General features: G+C 39.1%; 1 protein-coding gene across 1 annotated transcript in view; it reads right to left on the bottom strand.

Moving 5' to 3' along the window:
- mindy3 (MINDY lysine 48 deubiquitinase 3) overlaps nt 1-17,531 on the bottom strand; it is a 53,262-nt gene that overhangs the window by 4,369 nt on the left and 31,362 nt on the right. The window contains exons 12-15 of the mRNA XM_062062940.1: nt 13,089-13,161; nt 6,796-6,868; nt 2,695-2,782; nt 1,962-2,033 (exon numbers count right to left, since the gene is read on the bottom strand). Of these exons, the coding sequence (XP_061918924.1) occupies nt 1,962-2,033; nt 2,695-2,782; nt 6,796-6,868; nt 13,089-13,161 (306 nt within the window). The remainder of the gene's footprint in view (nt 1-1,961; nt 2,034-2,694; nt 2,783-6,795; nt 6,869-13,088; nt 13,162-17,531) is intronic.

Genomic DNA, 17,531 nt, shown 5'->3' with positions numbered 1-17,531 from the left:
TTTTGGTCATCAAAGTGAAGGCAGTGATTTACTGTTATTGAACGTTTTACTGTTGTATGGCCATTTTAAATGTGAGCTGAGTGAGGCACGCATGCAACACGACTCAACTAAGCATTACGTCTTTGTCATTTACCTCAACAATGAGTGTTATAATGCTGTTACAGTTTAATATTAAAATTAGTTAACTTCTTGTGAGTGTGAATGTTGTCTGTCTATCTGCATTGGCCCTGCGATGAGGTGGCAACTTGTCCAGGGTGTACCCCGCCTTCCGCCCAAATGCAGCTGAGATAGGCTCCAGCACCCCCGCGACCCCGAACGGGACAAGCGGTAGAAAATGAATGAATGAATGAACTTCTTTTTATACCTCTCATGACAGTCAAGGATGTTTAAGCGTTAATTGGAAACATTGCTTCTACAGTTAAAAACGTTTTTTATTATGGGAATTACAAGTGAAGAGTTAAATAAAAGTTAGTTTTTTTTGAAAAGTCAAAATTGAAGAAGACTCCATTTTCTGTTCCATGTTGAGATGTTGAATAGTAACACATTATATGACAAAAAAACACCTTGTGTGCAGTATGGTATCGTACTATAGATCCAGTGCATTATACTAGGGCTTGGCAGAGAGCAAATAAATTACTGATAAAACAGGAAAAGTCCCTCGACAGTATGGCATTTTTTTGAAATTTTTCACACGGACCGTAGTCAGACCAATGTGGTCTATAAATTATGCACGGCGCTCGTCCCCACCAAGACTGGTTAGAGCACAGCCATAACTTCCTGGCACTAAACCTGTAGAAAATAGTTTTTTTCATTTCAAATGTTCCCTATACTGTATTTTTTATTACCTACTCCTTATTTTTGCATCTTCATTTTAAGAGGTTATTGTTAAGTGTTCCATGTGATTTTAGAATTTGATTTACATTGACTGTTTGCATGTTTTTCTTGGTTGTGTTGACAATTAATTTCCTTTCTGCCTTGATAGCTGAGGGGATTATAATTAGAGGAATATTACATTTTAAATAAAAATGTTTACATTAAATATATCTTCTCCTGGTCTTTATTTTCCATAGGTCATAAAAATACCAATAATTATTGATATCTACCGATATAAAACACTTAGTTTTAGCCATATAGCCCAGTCCTACATCCTAGCGGGAAACAAAAAGCCATGATTTAATTTGCTTTCTGACCCCAACGGCAGGCATTGGCGTTGTCAATATCTTTACGGGCACTAAAGTGGTCTGAGGTGAAATGCAGACTGGATATGTTATTTCACGGCTGACTCCTTTCAAAAACACACCCACACATGCAGACACACATTCAGTATGTACCGGCTGCAGGGGCGGCTATAATACTTTCAAATACTTTCAAGAGCTGTTATACTCATTTAGGTCTATGGAAATCAAATTGGTTCTCTAACGTTAAAAATACCTTGCAACACATGTATCTGGTACTCCACTAGAAGTTAAGGTATAAGATGGTAACAAAATGGTTTCACTGACAGCTGCAGAAAGTGATATTCCTGAGTGCCAGGATCGGCCACAGACACACACACACACACACACACACACACACACACACACACACACACACACACACACACACACACACACACACACACACACACACACACACACACACACACACACACACACACACACACACACACACACACACACACACACACACACACACACACACACACACACACACACACACAATACATATACACTCAATGACAGCCATCAATCACACTAAGCCAGTCTAATATGCCTGTCGGTGAGCATTTATCACACTCACCTCGCTTCAGAGAAATGGGAGGCAAAGCTATAGTGTTTTTGGCTGGATGGACAGGCTATTAGGGTGCAAAAGCTACTGTTTATTCTGGAAAGACAGGGTGTCTCCAAGTGTGTGTATGGATAAAGACAGGGATTGAAGACATGAAACATTCATTATCTTACCCTCTCGTTGTGGTTGGACTGTTTAAGTCCGTTGTAGTGGTAGACAGGGAATGAGTCCGGGATTCCTGAATCCTGGAACACAAGCCGGGAACAGAGTGAAAAACATGCTGGGGAGACTCTCTGTCCAGAACATAATCGCAGATGCAGAAGTGGAAAATTTTTGACTAGAAAGCCAAACAAATTAAATCCTGGCAGCAAACATACAATCCTGCTTGTTCATTGAAGTATGTGTGTGTGTTGTATTCTCAGTGCAAATATATTACCACCAAAAACGAGGAAAACAACGACACCTGTGCTGACTTTGGATTGAAGGTGCAAATACGCTGATAGGGTGTATTGTCTGCGTGCACGTCCAGCTTCTTGTGTTAATATGCGTTTATATGAAACTCTAACCCCTTACCCCATTCCCACGTGTCTGCGTGTGCGTCCACTTGGCTAATGGCGATATAATTTCTGATCTGTTCCTCTGGCAGGTCTCTAAAGCCCTGATCACTTTAACACAGTTCCTCTGCCTCATCAGAAAAAAAAAGGTTTAACCGCTCTATCCAAGTCCAGTAGAAAGCAGCGTCATAAGATTGCGAACACGCATAGATTTCACATGACACACCGCAGGAATGCTTTTGGCATATAAACCTTTGATTAGCAACAACAGTGCTTGGTTTTGGAAATCGGTGCTCATGTGACCTTTATGTGAACACTTTTTTTTGTTTTTAGCACATCCACCTCGCCATACCTGGCCAGGAAAAAACTCCAAGAGGAAGGGACCCAGAAGGATTATGCCCAAGCTCTCTGGATCCAGTTTGCGCCTGACCAGACGGACACTAGTGGAAGAAAAAAAAAATAGATTGTTACCGGGAAACATCACATCAGCGCCAGCGTGTTTTCAAAAAGACTGTGGTCCAACTAAATATATCCCTTTCCAGACATTCCTGTGTGTTAGATCAGCGTTATTATTATTATTACTGGGTAAATGAAAAAAAAACTGCTTGTTCAATTGCCCTTTTAAGGCAGTAGGGAGCAAGGAGACAAAGTACATGCAAGGATGTGTGTGTCCATGACGTGAGTGTTTAAAAGCAAACCGGACAGATTACTGTATGATGCATGCAATTCTCAACAGTTTTTTCTCTTGTCCAATCCCTGCTTGGGTTGGATGCCGTAATGCAATCAGCTGATATTTGTTCTGGAACTGGCGTCCTTTTCTGATTTACAAGTACGTCAGTTGATTTTGATGCAGAGTTACTACTGTGACGTTGTCCTGGCAGCAGTCAGGGGAAGTCACGCTGATTTCATCACAACAGTCGCTTGGCTTGTTTGAAAGGGCCTTGATGATATTAGCAGTTTTCTAACAATAATAGAGACAAGAGAACCTTTAAGCAGCACATGTGAAATAAGACATACAGATGTAAGAGATGATCTATTGTGTATGTGACAGATACTGTACATTGGCCGTCTTCCGGGTTACATACACTTGTAACACTTTCCTTTCTGTGGAAGATTTTTTTTTACCACTTGACATTTTATCAGCTGGGATGTATTAAGGAGGCAAAATGTTTTGCAGAGATATGCTGCAAGATTCACATTTACAAACTCAAATGAGCAACACAACCCCTTTTGTTGAAAATAGAGGTTTACCAACTGTATTTATCCTTCTGTGCTAACATTCAACTTGTAGTTTTTGATGGTTATCACTGGGCGACTGTGGGCGTGGTAGTTTTAAGGCTTGATTTGATTACAATTATTTGCTACGATTTGAGTATAAATCGATTATTAATGCATAAAGTATGGCTCCTCCTTTGGCTGCTGACGTAATGTATTTTTTCATTTATACAATAATGCAGTAAATACTTGAGCACTGTAGCAGCCTGATAAGAGACATGTCTGCATGTCGAAAAGGCATTCTTTTTTTATATATTTTTTTCATCAAATGTTTGGAAGCCAAAGCTGCGTACTCACGGTAGTGCGTCTGCTATCCAACTCAAAGTCCTCCTGGTTGTGTTGCTCTAGCCGGCCGCTAATACACCGCTTCCCACCTACAGCTTTCTTCTTTGCTGTCTTCATTGTTCATTAAACAAATTGCAAAATATTCACCAACACAGATGTCCAGAATACTGTAGAATTTTGCGATGAAAACAGACGACTTAATAGCTGGCCACAATGGTGTCCCAATATGTCCGCACAATCCGTGACGTCACACGCAAACGTCATCATACCGAGACGTTTTCAGCAGAATATTTCGTGGGAAATGTAAAATTGCACTTTACTAATCTAACCCGGCCGTATTGGCATGTGTTGCAATGTTAAGATTTCATCATTGATATATAAACTATCACACTGCGTGGTCGGTAGTAGTGGTTTTCAGTAGGCCTTTAATATCAGTGTTGTGGCACTGTGTGGATATTATTATCTCTCCTGACTTATTTTTCTACTTGCTAATTTCCTCTCATTGGTGCAAGCTGGTTACTCTCTGCTCTAACGCTATGTCTATGTCCAAATCGCGATGCATCTAAGAACCGATCTATTCCCCCACCCCTAGTTTTCACTCATCTCTTACAATCGCATTTGGTGACCACATATGCTGTGTTTTGGTCCGTTTGTGTGTTCGACATTCACACTTGCCTCACTTTTGACAAGAACAAGAAAGTTTGATCATATTACGCCTATACTGGCTCACCTGCACTGGCTTCCTGTGCACTTAAGATACGACTTTAAGGTTTTATTACTTACGTATAAAATACTTAACTGTCTAGCTCCATCCTATCTTGTTGATTGTATTGTACCATATGTTCCGGCAAGAAATCTGCGTTCAAAGAACTCCGGCTTATTAGTGATTGCCAGAGCCCCAAAAAAGTCTGCGGGATATAGAAAGTTTTCTATTCGGGCTCCAGTACTCTGGAATGCCCACCCGGTAACAGTTAGAGATGCTACCTCAGTAGAAGCATTTAAGTGCCATCTTAAAACTCATTTGTATACGCTAGCCTTTAAATAGACCCCCCTTTTAGACCAGTTGATCTGCCGTCTCTTTTCTGCCGTCACCAACAACATGTCGTTGTGGCTTGTGCAGCCCTTTGAGACACTTATGATTTAGGGCTATATATAAATAAACTTTGATTGATTGATTGATTGACTGATTGACTTAAGACTTTAAAGTCCGCTGGTAGCTGGACAAAGACTCATCTCTCAGGGGGTCTTGGTCCCACAGTTTGGACTTAGACTGCGTTCACACTTGACCAAATGAACCGTGCAAAAACAGGTAAACATGACAAGTGTGAACGCACCCGTACGCTGGTTTTAAGAGTGTTACATTTTTCTTTGCGCTGAGGCAAACAAATGAAGTGGTCTCTTTAGATTTACTGCTCTAACTATATGTTTAGGCCATTTCTGTTCAAATTGGAAATTGGCAGCCATACTTCCGTCAGTCTACACCAGGGTAGCTGTGGGTACAAATTTAGCTTACCACCATTGACGTGTGAATGTGAGGTGAATCAATGATGGGTTCTCAGTTCTCTGTGAATGCATTTTGAGTGTCTAGAAAAGCAAAACCATTATTATTATTATTATCGTAACTAGCTGTGGACTAATGCTAATACAAATATAAATGATAAATAAATGATAAATGGGTTGTACTTGTATAGCGCTTTTCTACCTTCAAGGTACTCAAAGCGCTTTGACAGTATTTCCACATTTACCCATTCACACACACATTCACACACTGATGGCGGGAGCTGCCATGCAAGGTGCTAACCAGCAGCCATCAGAGGCAAAGGGTGAAGTGTCTTGCCCAAGGACACAACGGACGTGACTAGGAAGGTAGAAGGTGGGAATTGAACCCCAGTAACCAGCAACACTCCGATTGCTGGCACAGCCACTCTACCAACTTCGCCACGCCGTCCCATATATCACAAACCATCATGCTTATCTTTATGATAAATAATCATAGTGATCCCACCTAATATTTACACCAACAACACCATTTGGACATGTTCACTGTGAGGTGTGCTGACTTATTTAGAGTGAATAGTAAAAACTATATACTGTTAAACAAGCTCTACACTGACTACTCTAAAGTTTATCCAAGGTGTATTTGTATACTGTATTATTTTCTCTTGAGAAGATATAATAGAGGACATTTGGTTGCTGAAATGTCCGAGTTGTACAAACATTTGTGAGAAGTGAGGCTGGACATAAGTGAGCCACTCAAAAGCAGCTGTGCCAGCATTGCATGTGTAATTCTTTTATGGCTGAAAATATCAACTGTTTGATCACAAGTGGCTAGCAGCTGGCTGTAACAGGAAGAACAAAAATACTACAGCCATATCAGGCAAGCCTACATGTGATAAAAGTACTAAAAGTGTAGTTTTAGAACAGCACCAGTAGACTGAAGAATATTAAGCATGGTGGATTTGAGGCTGTTAACTCGTGTTGTGTGGCATGGAAAGAGTCAGGAGTCCCCCACAAAGCCCCTGTGGTGTGCTCTGTTATTTTGTGATGTGTTAGCCATCTGGGGCTCTGCAGAGCACATCAGTGGTCCAGTTTCAAGGCCAGGACTATAGTCCCAGTGCTGAGCTTACGGCTCTTCACTGGAAAACGTGCTTCTGTTTGAAGGAACGCTTTTAAGTGTTTCCTCCCTCTATCTGCATTTCTTCCTGTCGTTAATGTCCCCCCTCTGATTGTCAGACTTTCTGGTTTTTACTCAGGCACTTTCACAATAAGCTGGCTCTAACGGGTAGTGAAACATGAGCTGGGCGGCCAAACTGGCCTGGCCGTGACTTCAGAGGACCTACAGGTGTACACGAGCAGCAACAAAACACAAAGCTCAAAATATGTAAGTACTTACTATTCTGGTTCTGAGACAAGGTCAAGGGCTTTCATCACTTCCGCCAGCAGAGAGTCTGGGATGAAGCCGTTATCTGGGAGGGTGACACACAAAGACAGATGGGTGCACACAACGAAAAATATTTAGCAAGGAGAAGAGACCTTCACACATGTGGCACAGATACATCCCATATGAGAATTACCTCATGTGCAAGTCAAAATATCACACATAAACACGCACAGACACCTTGCACTTTCCTTCTGCCCTGCATTCCATGAACATGATGATTGCTTTACCTGAGAGTAGTCACTTAAAAATGCTAACATGTGCTTTTGACTGTGTCTCACTCAAACATGTGAGGCTGTGTGGTCTCTTGTTTAGATGCATGCCCATGTGTGTTTGGACTACTACCCTCAAACAACTCAATCACACTGAAAGAGTAGGTGCACACAAAGAGTAATTTATTATGTGTGGCTACATCCTTATGTCTACTGGGAGCTATTGCAGGGTCTCTCTGTGTGTGATTGTTTTTCCCTTCTCAACACATGGAGCTGTGCCGACTTGGTGTGTGACGCGATCAGATTTACGGCCCGTTAACGCCACACTTAAGTGAGCTGAAGCATGGCTAAAGCGTGTGTGTAATGCATAGGCCAAGAGAACCCGTGCTTCAAGTATAGTACGTAATATATGCCGACAGCATCCACATCTTGCATGTGTGCAGCACGGTTTGATGACAAGTTTGTACTCACACCTGAGGTGTAAGCAAACCTTGAATTTGTGTAAAAAAAATATTCTACGACTGAACCTCTGCACAAAAAAAGGGGGGAACATTTGTCAAAACATGCACCTTTGTTGTACTGCCTGTGCTATTGTTTTCCTGACAAATACACAAAATTGTGGCATTTTGAAAAGTCTGATTGACTTGAAATTTGTCACACACAAAAGTTCTCGGTATATGATGTTTTGTGTTACACAACCATACAAATACTTACTTTTGCTTAGTTCCTAAGTGGTTTGGGTCGTAAATACAGTGGTACCTCAACTTACAAGCTCAGCTAGTTCTATCTATGCTTGTAACTCAAAACACTTGTATCTCAAATCAGCCCCACCCTTTGAAGTTAATTAAAATCACTTTAATCTGTGCTTGCCCCCCAAAAAAACACTAACATTTAACATGACTAAAAAAAACAACTAACATTTTGTTGATAAATAAATCGTTTGAAAATCAATACAATATAATGTAGTACAAACAACAAAGGTTATTTATGAATTAATTAATAATATTGTAAAACATTTACCGTTGGGACTGGACTAAAGCTTTGTCTTTTTGGGGGTACTTCTTCATCGTGTCACAATAGGAACTATGTTTATGTTGCCCCCTGGACCTCTTTGAGTATTGGATCGGAGAGGTCAGAGTTGACAGCAACAGACATAAATGTCTGCGCAAGACCCAGTCAGCAGGGCTAATGCTCGCTCGTCTCGTTTGTAAAGTCAGGAGAAAAGAAGGAACTTAAACATGTCGGTCAGTTCATCTGGCAGCTTCTTTATATTTTCATGAAATAATGTCTGCCCTGTGGATGTAGTTTTGGTGCAAATTCTGCTGCGCAGTGGTGCAGACTGAGGGTGCTGCTGAAGATCTGTTTCGCAGAGTCTGCCAAACTGTAGGACATGTTTTTGTTGGTTTGTTTTTCTGATTTTGTAAGTGTTGTCCTCTGCACTCACATTCTTAGTTCTGGTGGTTGGAAGGCAGGATTAGGTTGATCTCTTGGTGTAGACAGTTACTACCAGCGGTGGGGGACTCTAATAACTCAAATTATGCTTGCAAGTAGTTAAAGCATAACAAAAAGCAAAGCGACTGCTCGTATCTCAAAATACTTGTTTATTAAGTTAGTAGTAAGTTGGCGTACACCTGCTTGAGACTTGCTTGAGAACTAGTTAAGTACATGCAGCGGAGGAATACATGATCGCGATTCTGCATGTGTTCAAATCCTGAAAATATGCATTTTGTGTGAAATGCAAGGCACTGTTTGATGTTATATATATATATATATATACACTGTATATATATATATATATATACACAAAAATACATACATTATGTATATATACGTAAATACATGTACATACATATAAGCCCAATGTCATTAGTTCTATACTGTATGTATATATATATATATACACAAAAATACATACATTATGTATATATATATATATATATATATATATATATATATATATATATATATATATATATATATATATATATATATATATATATATATATATACATACTACCGTTCAAAAGTTTGGGGTCACATTGAAATGTCCTTATTTTTGAAGGAAAAGCACTGTACTTTTCAATGAAGATAACTTTAAACTAGTCTTAACTTTAAAGAAATACACTCTATACATTGCTAATGTGGTAAATGACTATTCTAGCTGCAAATGTCTGGTTTTTGGTGCAATATCTACATAGGTGTATAGAGGCCCATTTCCAGCAACTATCACTCCAGTGTTCTAATGGTACAATGTTTTTGCTCATTGGCTCAGAAGGCTAATTGATGATTAGAAAACCCTTGTGCAATCATGTTCACACATCTGAAAACAGTTTAGCTCGTTACAGAAGCTACAAAACTGACCTTCCTTTGAGCGGATTGAGTTTCTGGAGCATCACATTTGTGGGGTCAATTAAACGCTCAAAATGGCCAGAAAAACAGAACTTTCATCTGAAACTCGACAGTCTATTCTTGATCTTAGAAATGAAGGGTATTCCACAAAATTGTTTGGGTGACAGCAAACTTTTGAACGGTAGTGTATATATATACACTGTATGTATATATATATATATATATATATATGTATATATATATATATATATATATATATATATATATATATACACAAAAATACATACATTATGTATATATACGTACATACATGTACATACATATAAGCCCAATGTCAATAGTTCTATACTATATATATGTATATATATATATATATATATATATATATATATATATATATATATATATATATATATATATATATATATATATATATATATATACACACACACACACTGCATATACATATATATATATATATATATACACAAAATTACATACATTATGTATATATACGTACATACATGTACATACATATAAGCCCAATGTCATTAGTTCTATACTGTATATATACACTGTATATATATATATATATACACTGTATATATATATATATATATATATATATATATATATATATATATATATATATATATATATATATATATATATATATATATATATATATATATATATATATATATATATATATACATATATATATACACACTGTATATATATATTTATATATATACACACACAAAAATACATACATTATGTATATATACGTACATACACATATACAAAGGGCAGCACAGTCGAACAGGGCTTAGTACGTATGCCTCATAATAAGAAGGTCTTGGGTTCGATCCTGGGCTCGGGATCTTTCTGTGTGGAGTTTGCATGTTCTCCCCGTAACTGCGTGGGTTGGCAACACTAAAATTGGCCCTAGTGTGTGAATGTGAGTGTGAATGTTGTCTGTCTATCTGTGTTGGCCCTGTGATGAGGTGGTGACTGTTTCCAGTTAATTTTATCATCTATTATTACACCCAAAAATCTAGTTTATTTTACCCTTTCAATGTCTACTCCGTCTATTTGTATTTGTGTATGATGCTCTTTTAAAGTGCGTAAATGGAAGAGAATGCAGTGCATCAGGTTGGATGCAACATTGAGTTATGCTGAACAAAATGTGGCGGTAATTTTACTGTTGGCCTTGGCTTGCCATCAAAGTAGGTCTATGCAATATATATTATATAATATTTTATTATATATAATTATTTCGATGGTGGTTCGTGCGGTCAAACTAGACATTTTAGCAGTGTAATGCCAACAATCCGTCCCGACTCCCGACTAAAATATTGCTGCGTAACTTTACAAATACATGGCACGGTGGGACAGGGGTTAGTGCATGTGCCTCACAATACGAAGGTCCTGAATAGTCCTGGGTTCAATCCCAGGCTCGGGATCTTTCTGTGTGGAGTTTGCATGTTCTCCCCGTGACTGCGTGGCTTACTCCCACCTCAAAAAACATGCACCTGGGGATAGGTTGACTGGCAACACTAAATTGGCCCTAGTGTGTGAATGTGAGTGAATGTTGTCTGTCTATCTGTGTTGGCCCTGCGATGAGGTGGCGACTTGTCCAGGGTGTACCCCGCCTTCCGCCCGAATGCAGCTGAGATAGGCTCCAGCACCCCCCGCGGCCCCGAAAAAGACGAGCAGTAGAAAATGGATGGATGGATGGATAATCGACATTAGTAAAATGTGGCATAATTACTTCGTAAACCATCTTGCAAGAAGCATAAACAAGAGAAACCCACAGAGTAGGAATCGTCGATTGCCATTTGAAGTTCCTTGGAGTAGGATTTGGATTCAGCTGCGTATCTGGCAACCTCAGTCACGGAGAGTGGGAGGGGACTACATAATTTTGACCGTGATTGCAGTACCATTTCTGGCCACATTACTACATATGGCACCTTTAACATCTAGAGTTGTCTGACCTTGAGTTCAGACTATGGGCCTCATTTACTAAGATCCAAATACCACGCACTAAACAGCGTGTGCAAAAAATAATAAGAGCGTGTACTGTGAGTGGGCGTGTTGCGTGTGATCTACTAACACTGCCTTTGCAGTTGATAAGTCATGCAGACCGTTTCATTTAAATGAAGATTTTGCGTTGAATGTTAACCACGAAGACGATAATTTTTGGCATTCATGTTATCATGCTCTACGTGTGTGCGATGTGTTGAACCAGCAGCACACATCTATAATCTGTAACAGCTTTTCTGAATCGCAATCTGGACGACAAACATATGCACACTGACACTTAATTTTGTGTGCGAAGCTGTGGATCGCATTACCTGCGCATCACATCTGCGGTCCCCTCCAAGGTTTCTTATTGTTATGCCCGAGGATGTCGTTGTGGCTTGTGCAGCCCTTTGAGACACTCGTGATTTAGGGCTATATAAGTAAACATTGATTGATATATTTCTTAAATAAAAGAAAACGCCAGCAGACATCAAAACGCATCAATTGAATTATTTTTAATCAGCCCTATAAGTCATTCAGCAGCTATACATTTATAAAATTACATTGCTGAATTGACAATATTTCTAAAATGGTTTATTTCTGACCGTCCAAAAGGTTGAGACACACGTAATATTTTGTCTGTCCATCAGTGCAGCACAAGCACTGATCCTGCAGCCGTGTGTGGAACTATCAGTTTGCACGTCCTTCTGACACTTGCTAAATAAAACGCAAAATAGTGCTCCCAAAACGGTGATGAGTGTTGATAAATCGAATTGCGCATGCTAGGGCAGCACGGTGAGGGAGGGGTAAGTGCGTCTGCCTCACAATACGAAGGTCCTGAGTTCAATCAAGCATGTTCTCCCCGTGACTGTGTGGGTTCCCTCCGGGTACTCCGGCTTCCTCCCACCTCCAAAGACATGCACCTGGGGATAGGTTGATTGGCAACACTAAAAAAATTTGGCCCTAGTGTGTGTATGTGAGTGTGAATGTTGTCTGTCTATCTGTGTTGGCCCTGCGATGAGGTGGCGACTTGTCCAGGGTGTACCCCGCCTTCCGCCCGAATGCAGCTGAGATAGGCTCCAGCGACCCCCCGCGACCCCGAAAAGGACAAGCGGTAGGAAATGGATGGATGGAAATAATTCTATCTGCATTGTCTCCTCCCAGTATTGTGGGCATTTTGTGATTGTCATCTATTTTTGCCTATGAAAGAAGACCGACACGCAACGGATTGCACGCCTTATTTAAGAGATGCAATCCACTTTGCACACGTTTAGTAGATTAGCTTTGCGAGTGCTATAAAGTTTGCATGTGTTTTAGTACACGCAAATCTTTAGTAAAACAAGCCCAATGTCATTAGTTCTAAGGTTATTATATCTTATTATTGCATCAATCTGCTCTTCCTTTTCCCGAGTAATCTGGAAGTGACAAAGGAGGAAAAGAAGGAAGGAGCAGAATGGTTGACTCAGCTGTAAGAGGGGCTGAGCTCACCAACCTAAACAACAACAGTGGAGATGAGACAGAAAAGTCGTTCTGGTTGTTGAAGAAGAAAATATTGTAATGAAAGCAAAGAAGAAGAGAAGGGGGTATCTATGTGTGTCTTCCGCCACAGCTGTGTCGGATAAATGATGTACTGTGATAAAATATGTTACATCAACTGATTACCTTCAGGATCAAATGACTGGAAGACCCTCCTTGCTTGCTCTGATGGACACTCTGGACCGACCAGGGACATCTCCTATAGCAGGAAGACAGACAACATACTGAGAATAGAAATAATACGGGGAGAAAAAGAAATGAGGTGAGAGCCTGTATATGACAAGAAGAATGTTTGACCTAAAGTAGATCTGGTTTGAGCCAAGTAAGCAGTTAGAGGAATAGTGGGAAGTGAATAAATTGGATGTTGAGTGTCGGGTGACGTAACCAACAACCTGTAGAAACATTAGCGTGTGAGAGTTCGGCTGTGCAAGGGGCTGGCGTAATCACTGGGGTCTGCCGAGCTATTAACTGATTTTCTGATAAAGACTGCTGACTTGTTTTTACTGCAAACACAAAATCAGGTAATCAAGTCCTACACATAAACATGATTCATGAGAAACCCTGCACTGTTTGTTGGCGAATTTCACTGAGATGAGATTAGCGGTAAGTAAACACTGGTCCATAATCTCTGGATAATTATTCAATATATTTTCTTCGGGATATCAACAATGGAAAGCTCTGCAGTCCTGTCTTAGCTCGGATTTTCTGAGGCTTTTATATTGGACTCTAAGTGAACACATTTTTGATATAAAAACAAGAAGACACAATAAATTATTGGAGGAGGGGTGATGAACAGTTCCAAATAGCAGTCAATTTTGGCCTGAAGACCCCTGGAGCTTTAAAGGAATTCTACATGTCAGCATGTAAATAACCCTGAGAAGTGACAACACATACGAATCTACAAAAAACAAAACAGTAGACAATGAAAGTTTCACATTTGCAGGCAAGAGCAGGCAAATATTGCCCCTTCAAGCTATACCATGCTAATGGATTCCTACCAGCAATAGATTGAATAATGCAATTCAAAAAATGGTTTCTTTGAATAATTTATATAATAAGTAATATTGCACAATGTTTTTATATATAATCAAAACAAACCTACAGTGTGCTATATCAATGTTAGTATGTATTTAAATACATTTACATTTGTGGAAAACGTCACTGGGGAATATGTATTTATATATATGTAAAAGACCAAAAATGTCATGACCCCGCTGCAGTACCCCAGTTACATACCTCTGGTTTAGGGGGTTCAGCTGCAATTAATTGTATTTTACTAGAGATCAACACCCGACAAGGCGTCATCAACTGAAATAAAAAAGGTACTGATGTATAATATGCGCCACTTTTCACTTTTCAAAATAGTCAATTTTCCCACATCTCATTCTGCAGAATCGAGTGTCTAAACCAGACATGGGCACTTATTTTGACTCGGGGGCTGCATTGGTCGGTAAAAATGCATCGGTGTGTGTGTCATATATATATTTATGCATGTACACACACTGTACACTTATTACTACTACACTCCTTGCTCCAGAGGAGGGGTCGAAGGGTAGGAGGGTGAGCACAGATGACTCCCAGCTGCCTCTGCATCAGATACTAAGAAAACAGACCAGCGGACACGGTGATCTGTCACACATACTAGAGCTGCGTCCTGATTTGTTAACATTACAGGCTCTATAAATCTGCTGCTAGATTTGTCATTACTTAAATGTGCCTGTGTTACACTGAGTATTAAAAGGTGACCCTCCTTCTGGAGAAAAGTCCTTACAGAATGTTGCTTGTCACACAGACTATGCTGATGCATTGCAAAATTCCTATTAATGTTAAGGCGGTAATAAACATTGTTTAGGGCAGACTGATAGAGAGATGAAGCGGGGACCCCTACTTATATATCCTCTATAAAATTGTGTTTTAAGTAAAACTGGTCTTAAAGGTACCTTGTTATTGTGCAATACTAAGATATTAAATTAATTCAGCATAGCGCAGTATAGTGCAATACTAAGATATTAAATGAATACAGTATAGCGCCACTAATAACTGGCGCTCAACTAGGACGCTAATTGATAGCTGACAAATAGTACACTAATCGCTAGCTGACAACTGGCGCACTAATCATTAGATGGCAATTAGTGCGCCAATAATGAAATGACAAGTAGTGTACTAATCGCCAGCTGACAACTGGTGTGTTAATCGTTAGCTGACGACTAGCACGCTAAGAACCAATTGACAACGTGTGCGCTAATTGGTAGCTGATAACTGGTGAGCTAAAAGCTACCTGACAACTGGTGTGTTAATTGCTAGCTGGCAGCTTTCGCCGCTAATGATAGCTGGCAACTGATGCGCTAATTGCTAGCATCTAACTAGAGCGCAAACCGCTAGCCATCTTAAACGCTAATATTGACACAAAAATATAATTATTTATTCATGATTTTATTCTAAACTTGCCCGTTACAATGAGTAGGTTGACCACGCCACTGCTATTTTTAAACCAAACTACTGTGTGTTATACCAATGTTAGTAAGTATTTAAACACATTTAAATTTGCGGAAAACTTCCCTGTGGAATATAAAAAACTAAATTACATTTGGTCTAGTGAATTAGTTAAGTGAATTATATATATTTTTTTCCTCAAAAGACTCAAAGCGTTTTACATAGTGAAACCCATTATCTACATCTTTAAGCTACATTTTAACCTGGGACCCTCCTGTTGCTTGCACGGCCGCTCTACCAACCGAGCCACACTGTCTCAGTATATATATATTCAGTATAGATATATTCAGTATAGATATATTCAGTATATATATATATATATATATATATATATATATATATATATATATATATATATATATATATATATATATATATATATATATATATATATATATATATATATATATATATATATACACACATACACATACACACACACATACATAGTCGGGATCAAAAATGTACATACACTTGTAAAGAACATCATGTCATGGCTGTCTTGAGTTTCCAATCATTTCTACAACTCTTATTTTTTGTGATAGAGTGATTGGAGCACATACTTGTTGGTCACAAAAAACATTCATGAAGTTTGGTTCTTTTACAAATGTATTATGGGTCTACTGAAAATGTGACCAAATCTGCTGGGTCAAAAGTATACATACAGCAATGTTAATATTTGGTTACATGTCCCTTGGCAAGTTTCACTGCAATAAGATGCTCTTGGTAGCCATCCACAAGCTTCTGGCAAGCTTCTGGTGGAATTTTTGACCACTCCTCTTGACAAAATTGGTGCAGTTCAGCTAAATGTGTTGGTTTTCTGACATGGACTTGTTTCTTCAGCATTGTCCACACGTTTACGTAAGGACTTTGGGAAGGCCATTGCAAAACCTTAATTTTAGCCTGATTTAGCCATTCCTTGACCACTTTTGACATGTGTTTGGGGTCATTGTCCTGTTGGAACACCCACCTGCAGCCAAGACCCAACTCCCGGGCTGATAATTTTAGGTTTTCCTGAAGAATTTGGAGGTAATCCTCCTTTTTCATTGTCCCATTTAAAACACCAGTTCCATTGGCAGCAAAACAGGCCCAGAGCATAATACTATCACCACCATGCTTGACAGTAGGTATGGTGTTCCTGGGATTAAAGGCCTCACTTTTTCTCCTCCAAACATATTGCTGGGTATTGTGGCCAAACAGCAACATTTTTGTTTCATCTGACCACAGAACTTTCCTCCAGAAGGTCTTACCTTTGTCCATGTGATGTCAGATGCCAGAAGCGACACCTTAAGGCTTGTCTAAAGTACGCTGCTGATCACATGGACAAAGATAAGACCTTCTGGAGGAAAGTTCTGCAGTCTGTGGTAAATTCATAAAAGAATCAAACTTCATGAATGTTTTTTGTGACAAACACGTAGGTGCTCCAATCACTCTATCACAAGTTTGGACACACCTTCTCATTTCAATGCGTTGTCTTTATTTTCATGACTATTTACATTGTAGATTGTCACTGAAGGCATCAAAACTATGACACCTATGAAGAAAAAAACACTTGAAGCTCTTTAAGAGAATGCCAAGAGTGTGCAAAGCAGTAATCAGAGCAAAGGGTGGCTATTTTGAAGAAACTAGAATATAAAACATGTTTTCAGTTATTTCACCTTTTTTTGTTAAGTATGTTCATTCATAGTTTTGATGCCTTCAGTGACAATCTACAATGTAAATAGTCGTGAAAATAAAGAATACGCATTGATTGAGAAGTTGTGTCCAAACCGTTGGCCAAGTTTGGACACAACTTCTCAATCAATGCATATTCTTTTTCTTCTTTATATTCTTTATTTGAATACGCATTGATTGAGAAGTTGTGTCCAAACTTGGCCAACCGTTTGGACACACCTTCTCATTTAATGCGTTTTCTTTATTTTCATGACTATTTACATTGTAGATTGTCACTGAAGGCATGAAAACTATGAATGAATATACTTAACAAAAAAAGGTGAAATAACTGAAAACATGTTTTATATTCTAGTTTCTTCAAAATAGCCACCCTTTGCTCTGATTGCTGCTTGGCACACTCTT

This window comes from Entelurus aequoreus, linkage group LG11 (assembly GCF_033978785.1).
Source record: "Entelurus aequoreus isolate RoL-2023_Sb linkage group LG11, RoL_Eaeq_v1.1, whole genome shotgun sequence".
NCBI classification, from domain to species: Eukaryota; Metazoa; Chordata; class Actinopteri; order Syngnathiformes; family Syngnathidae; genus Entelurus; species Entelurus aequoreus.
Note: the sequence above shows the minus strand (reverse complement) of the source record. Positions and strands in the feature narration are given on the sequence as shown.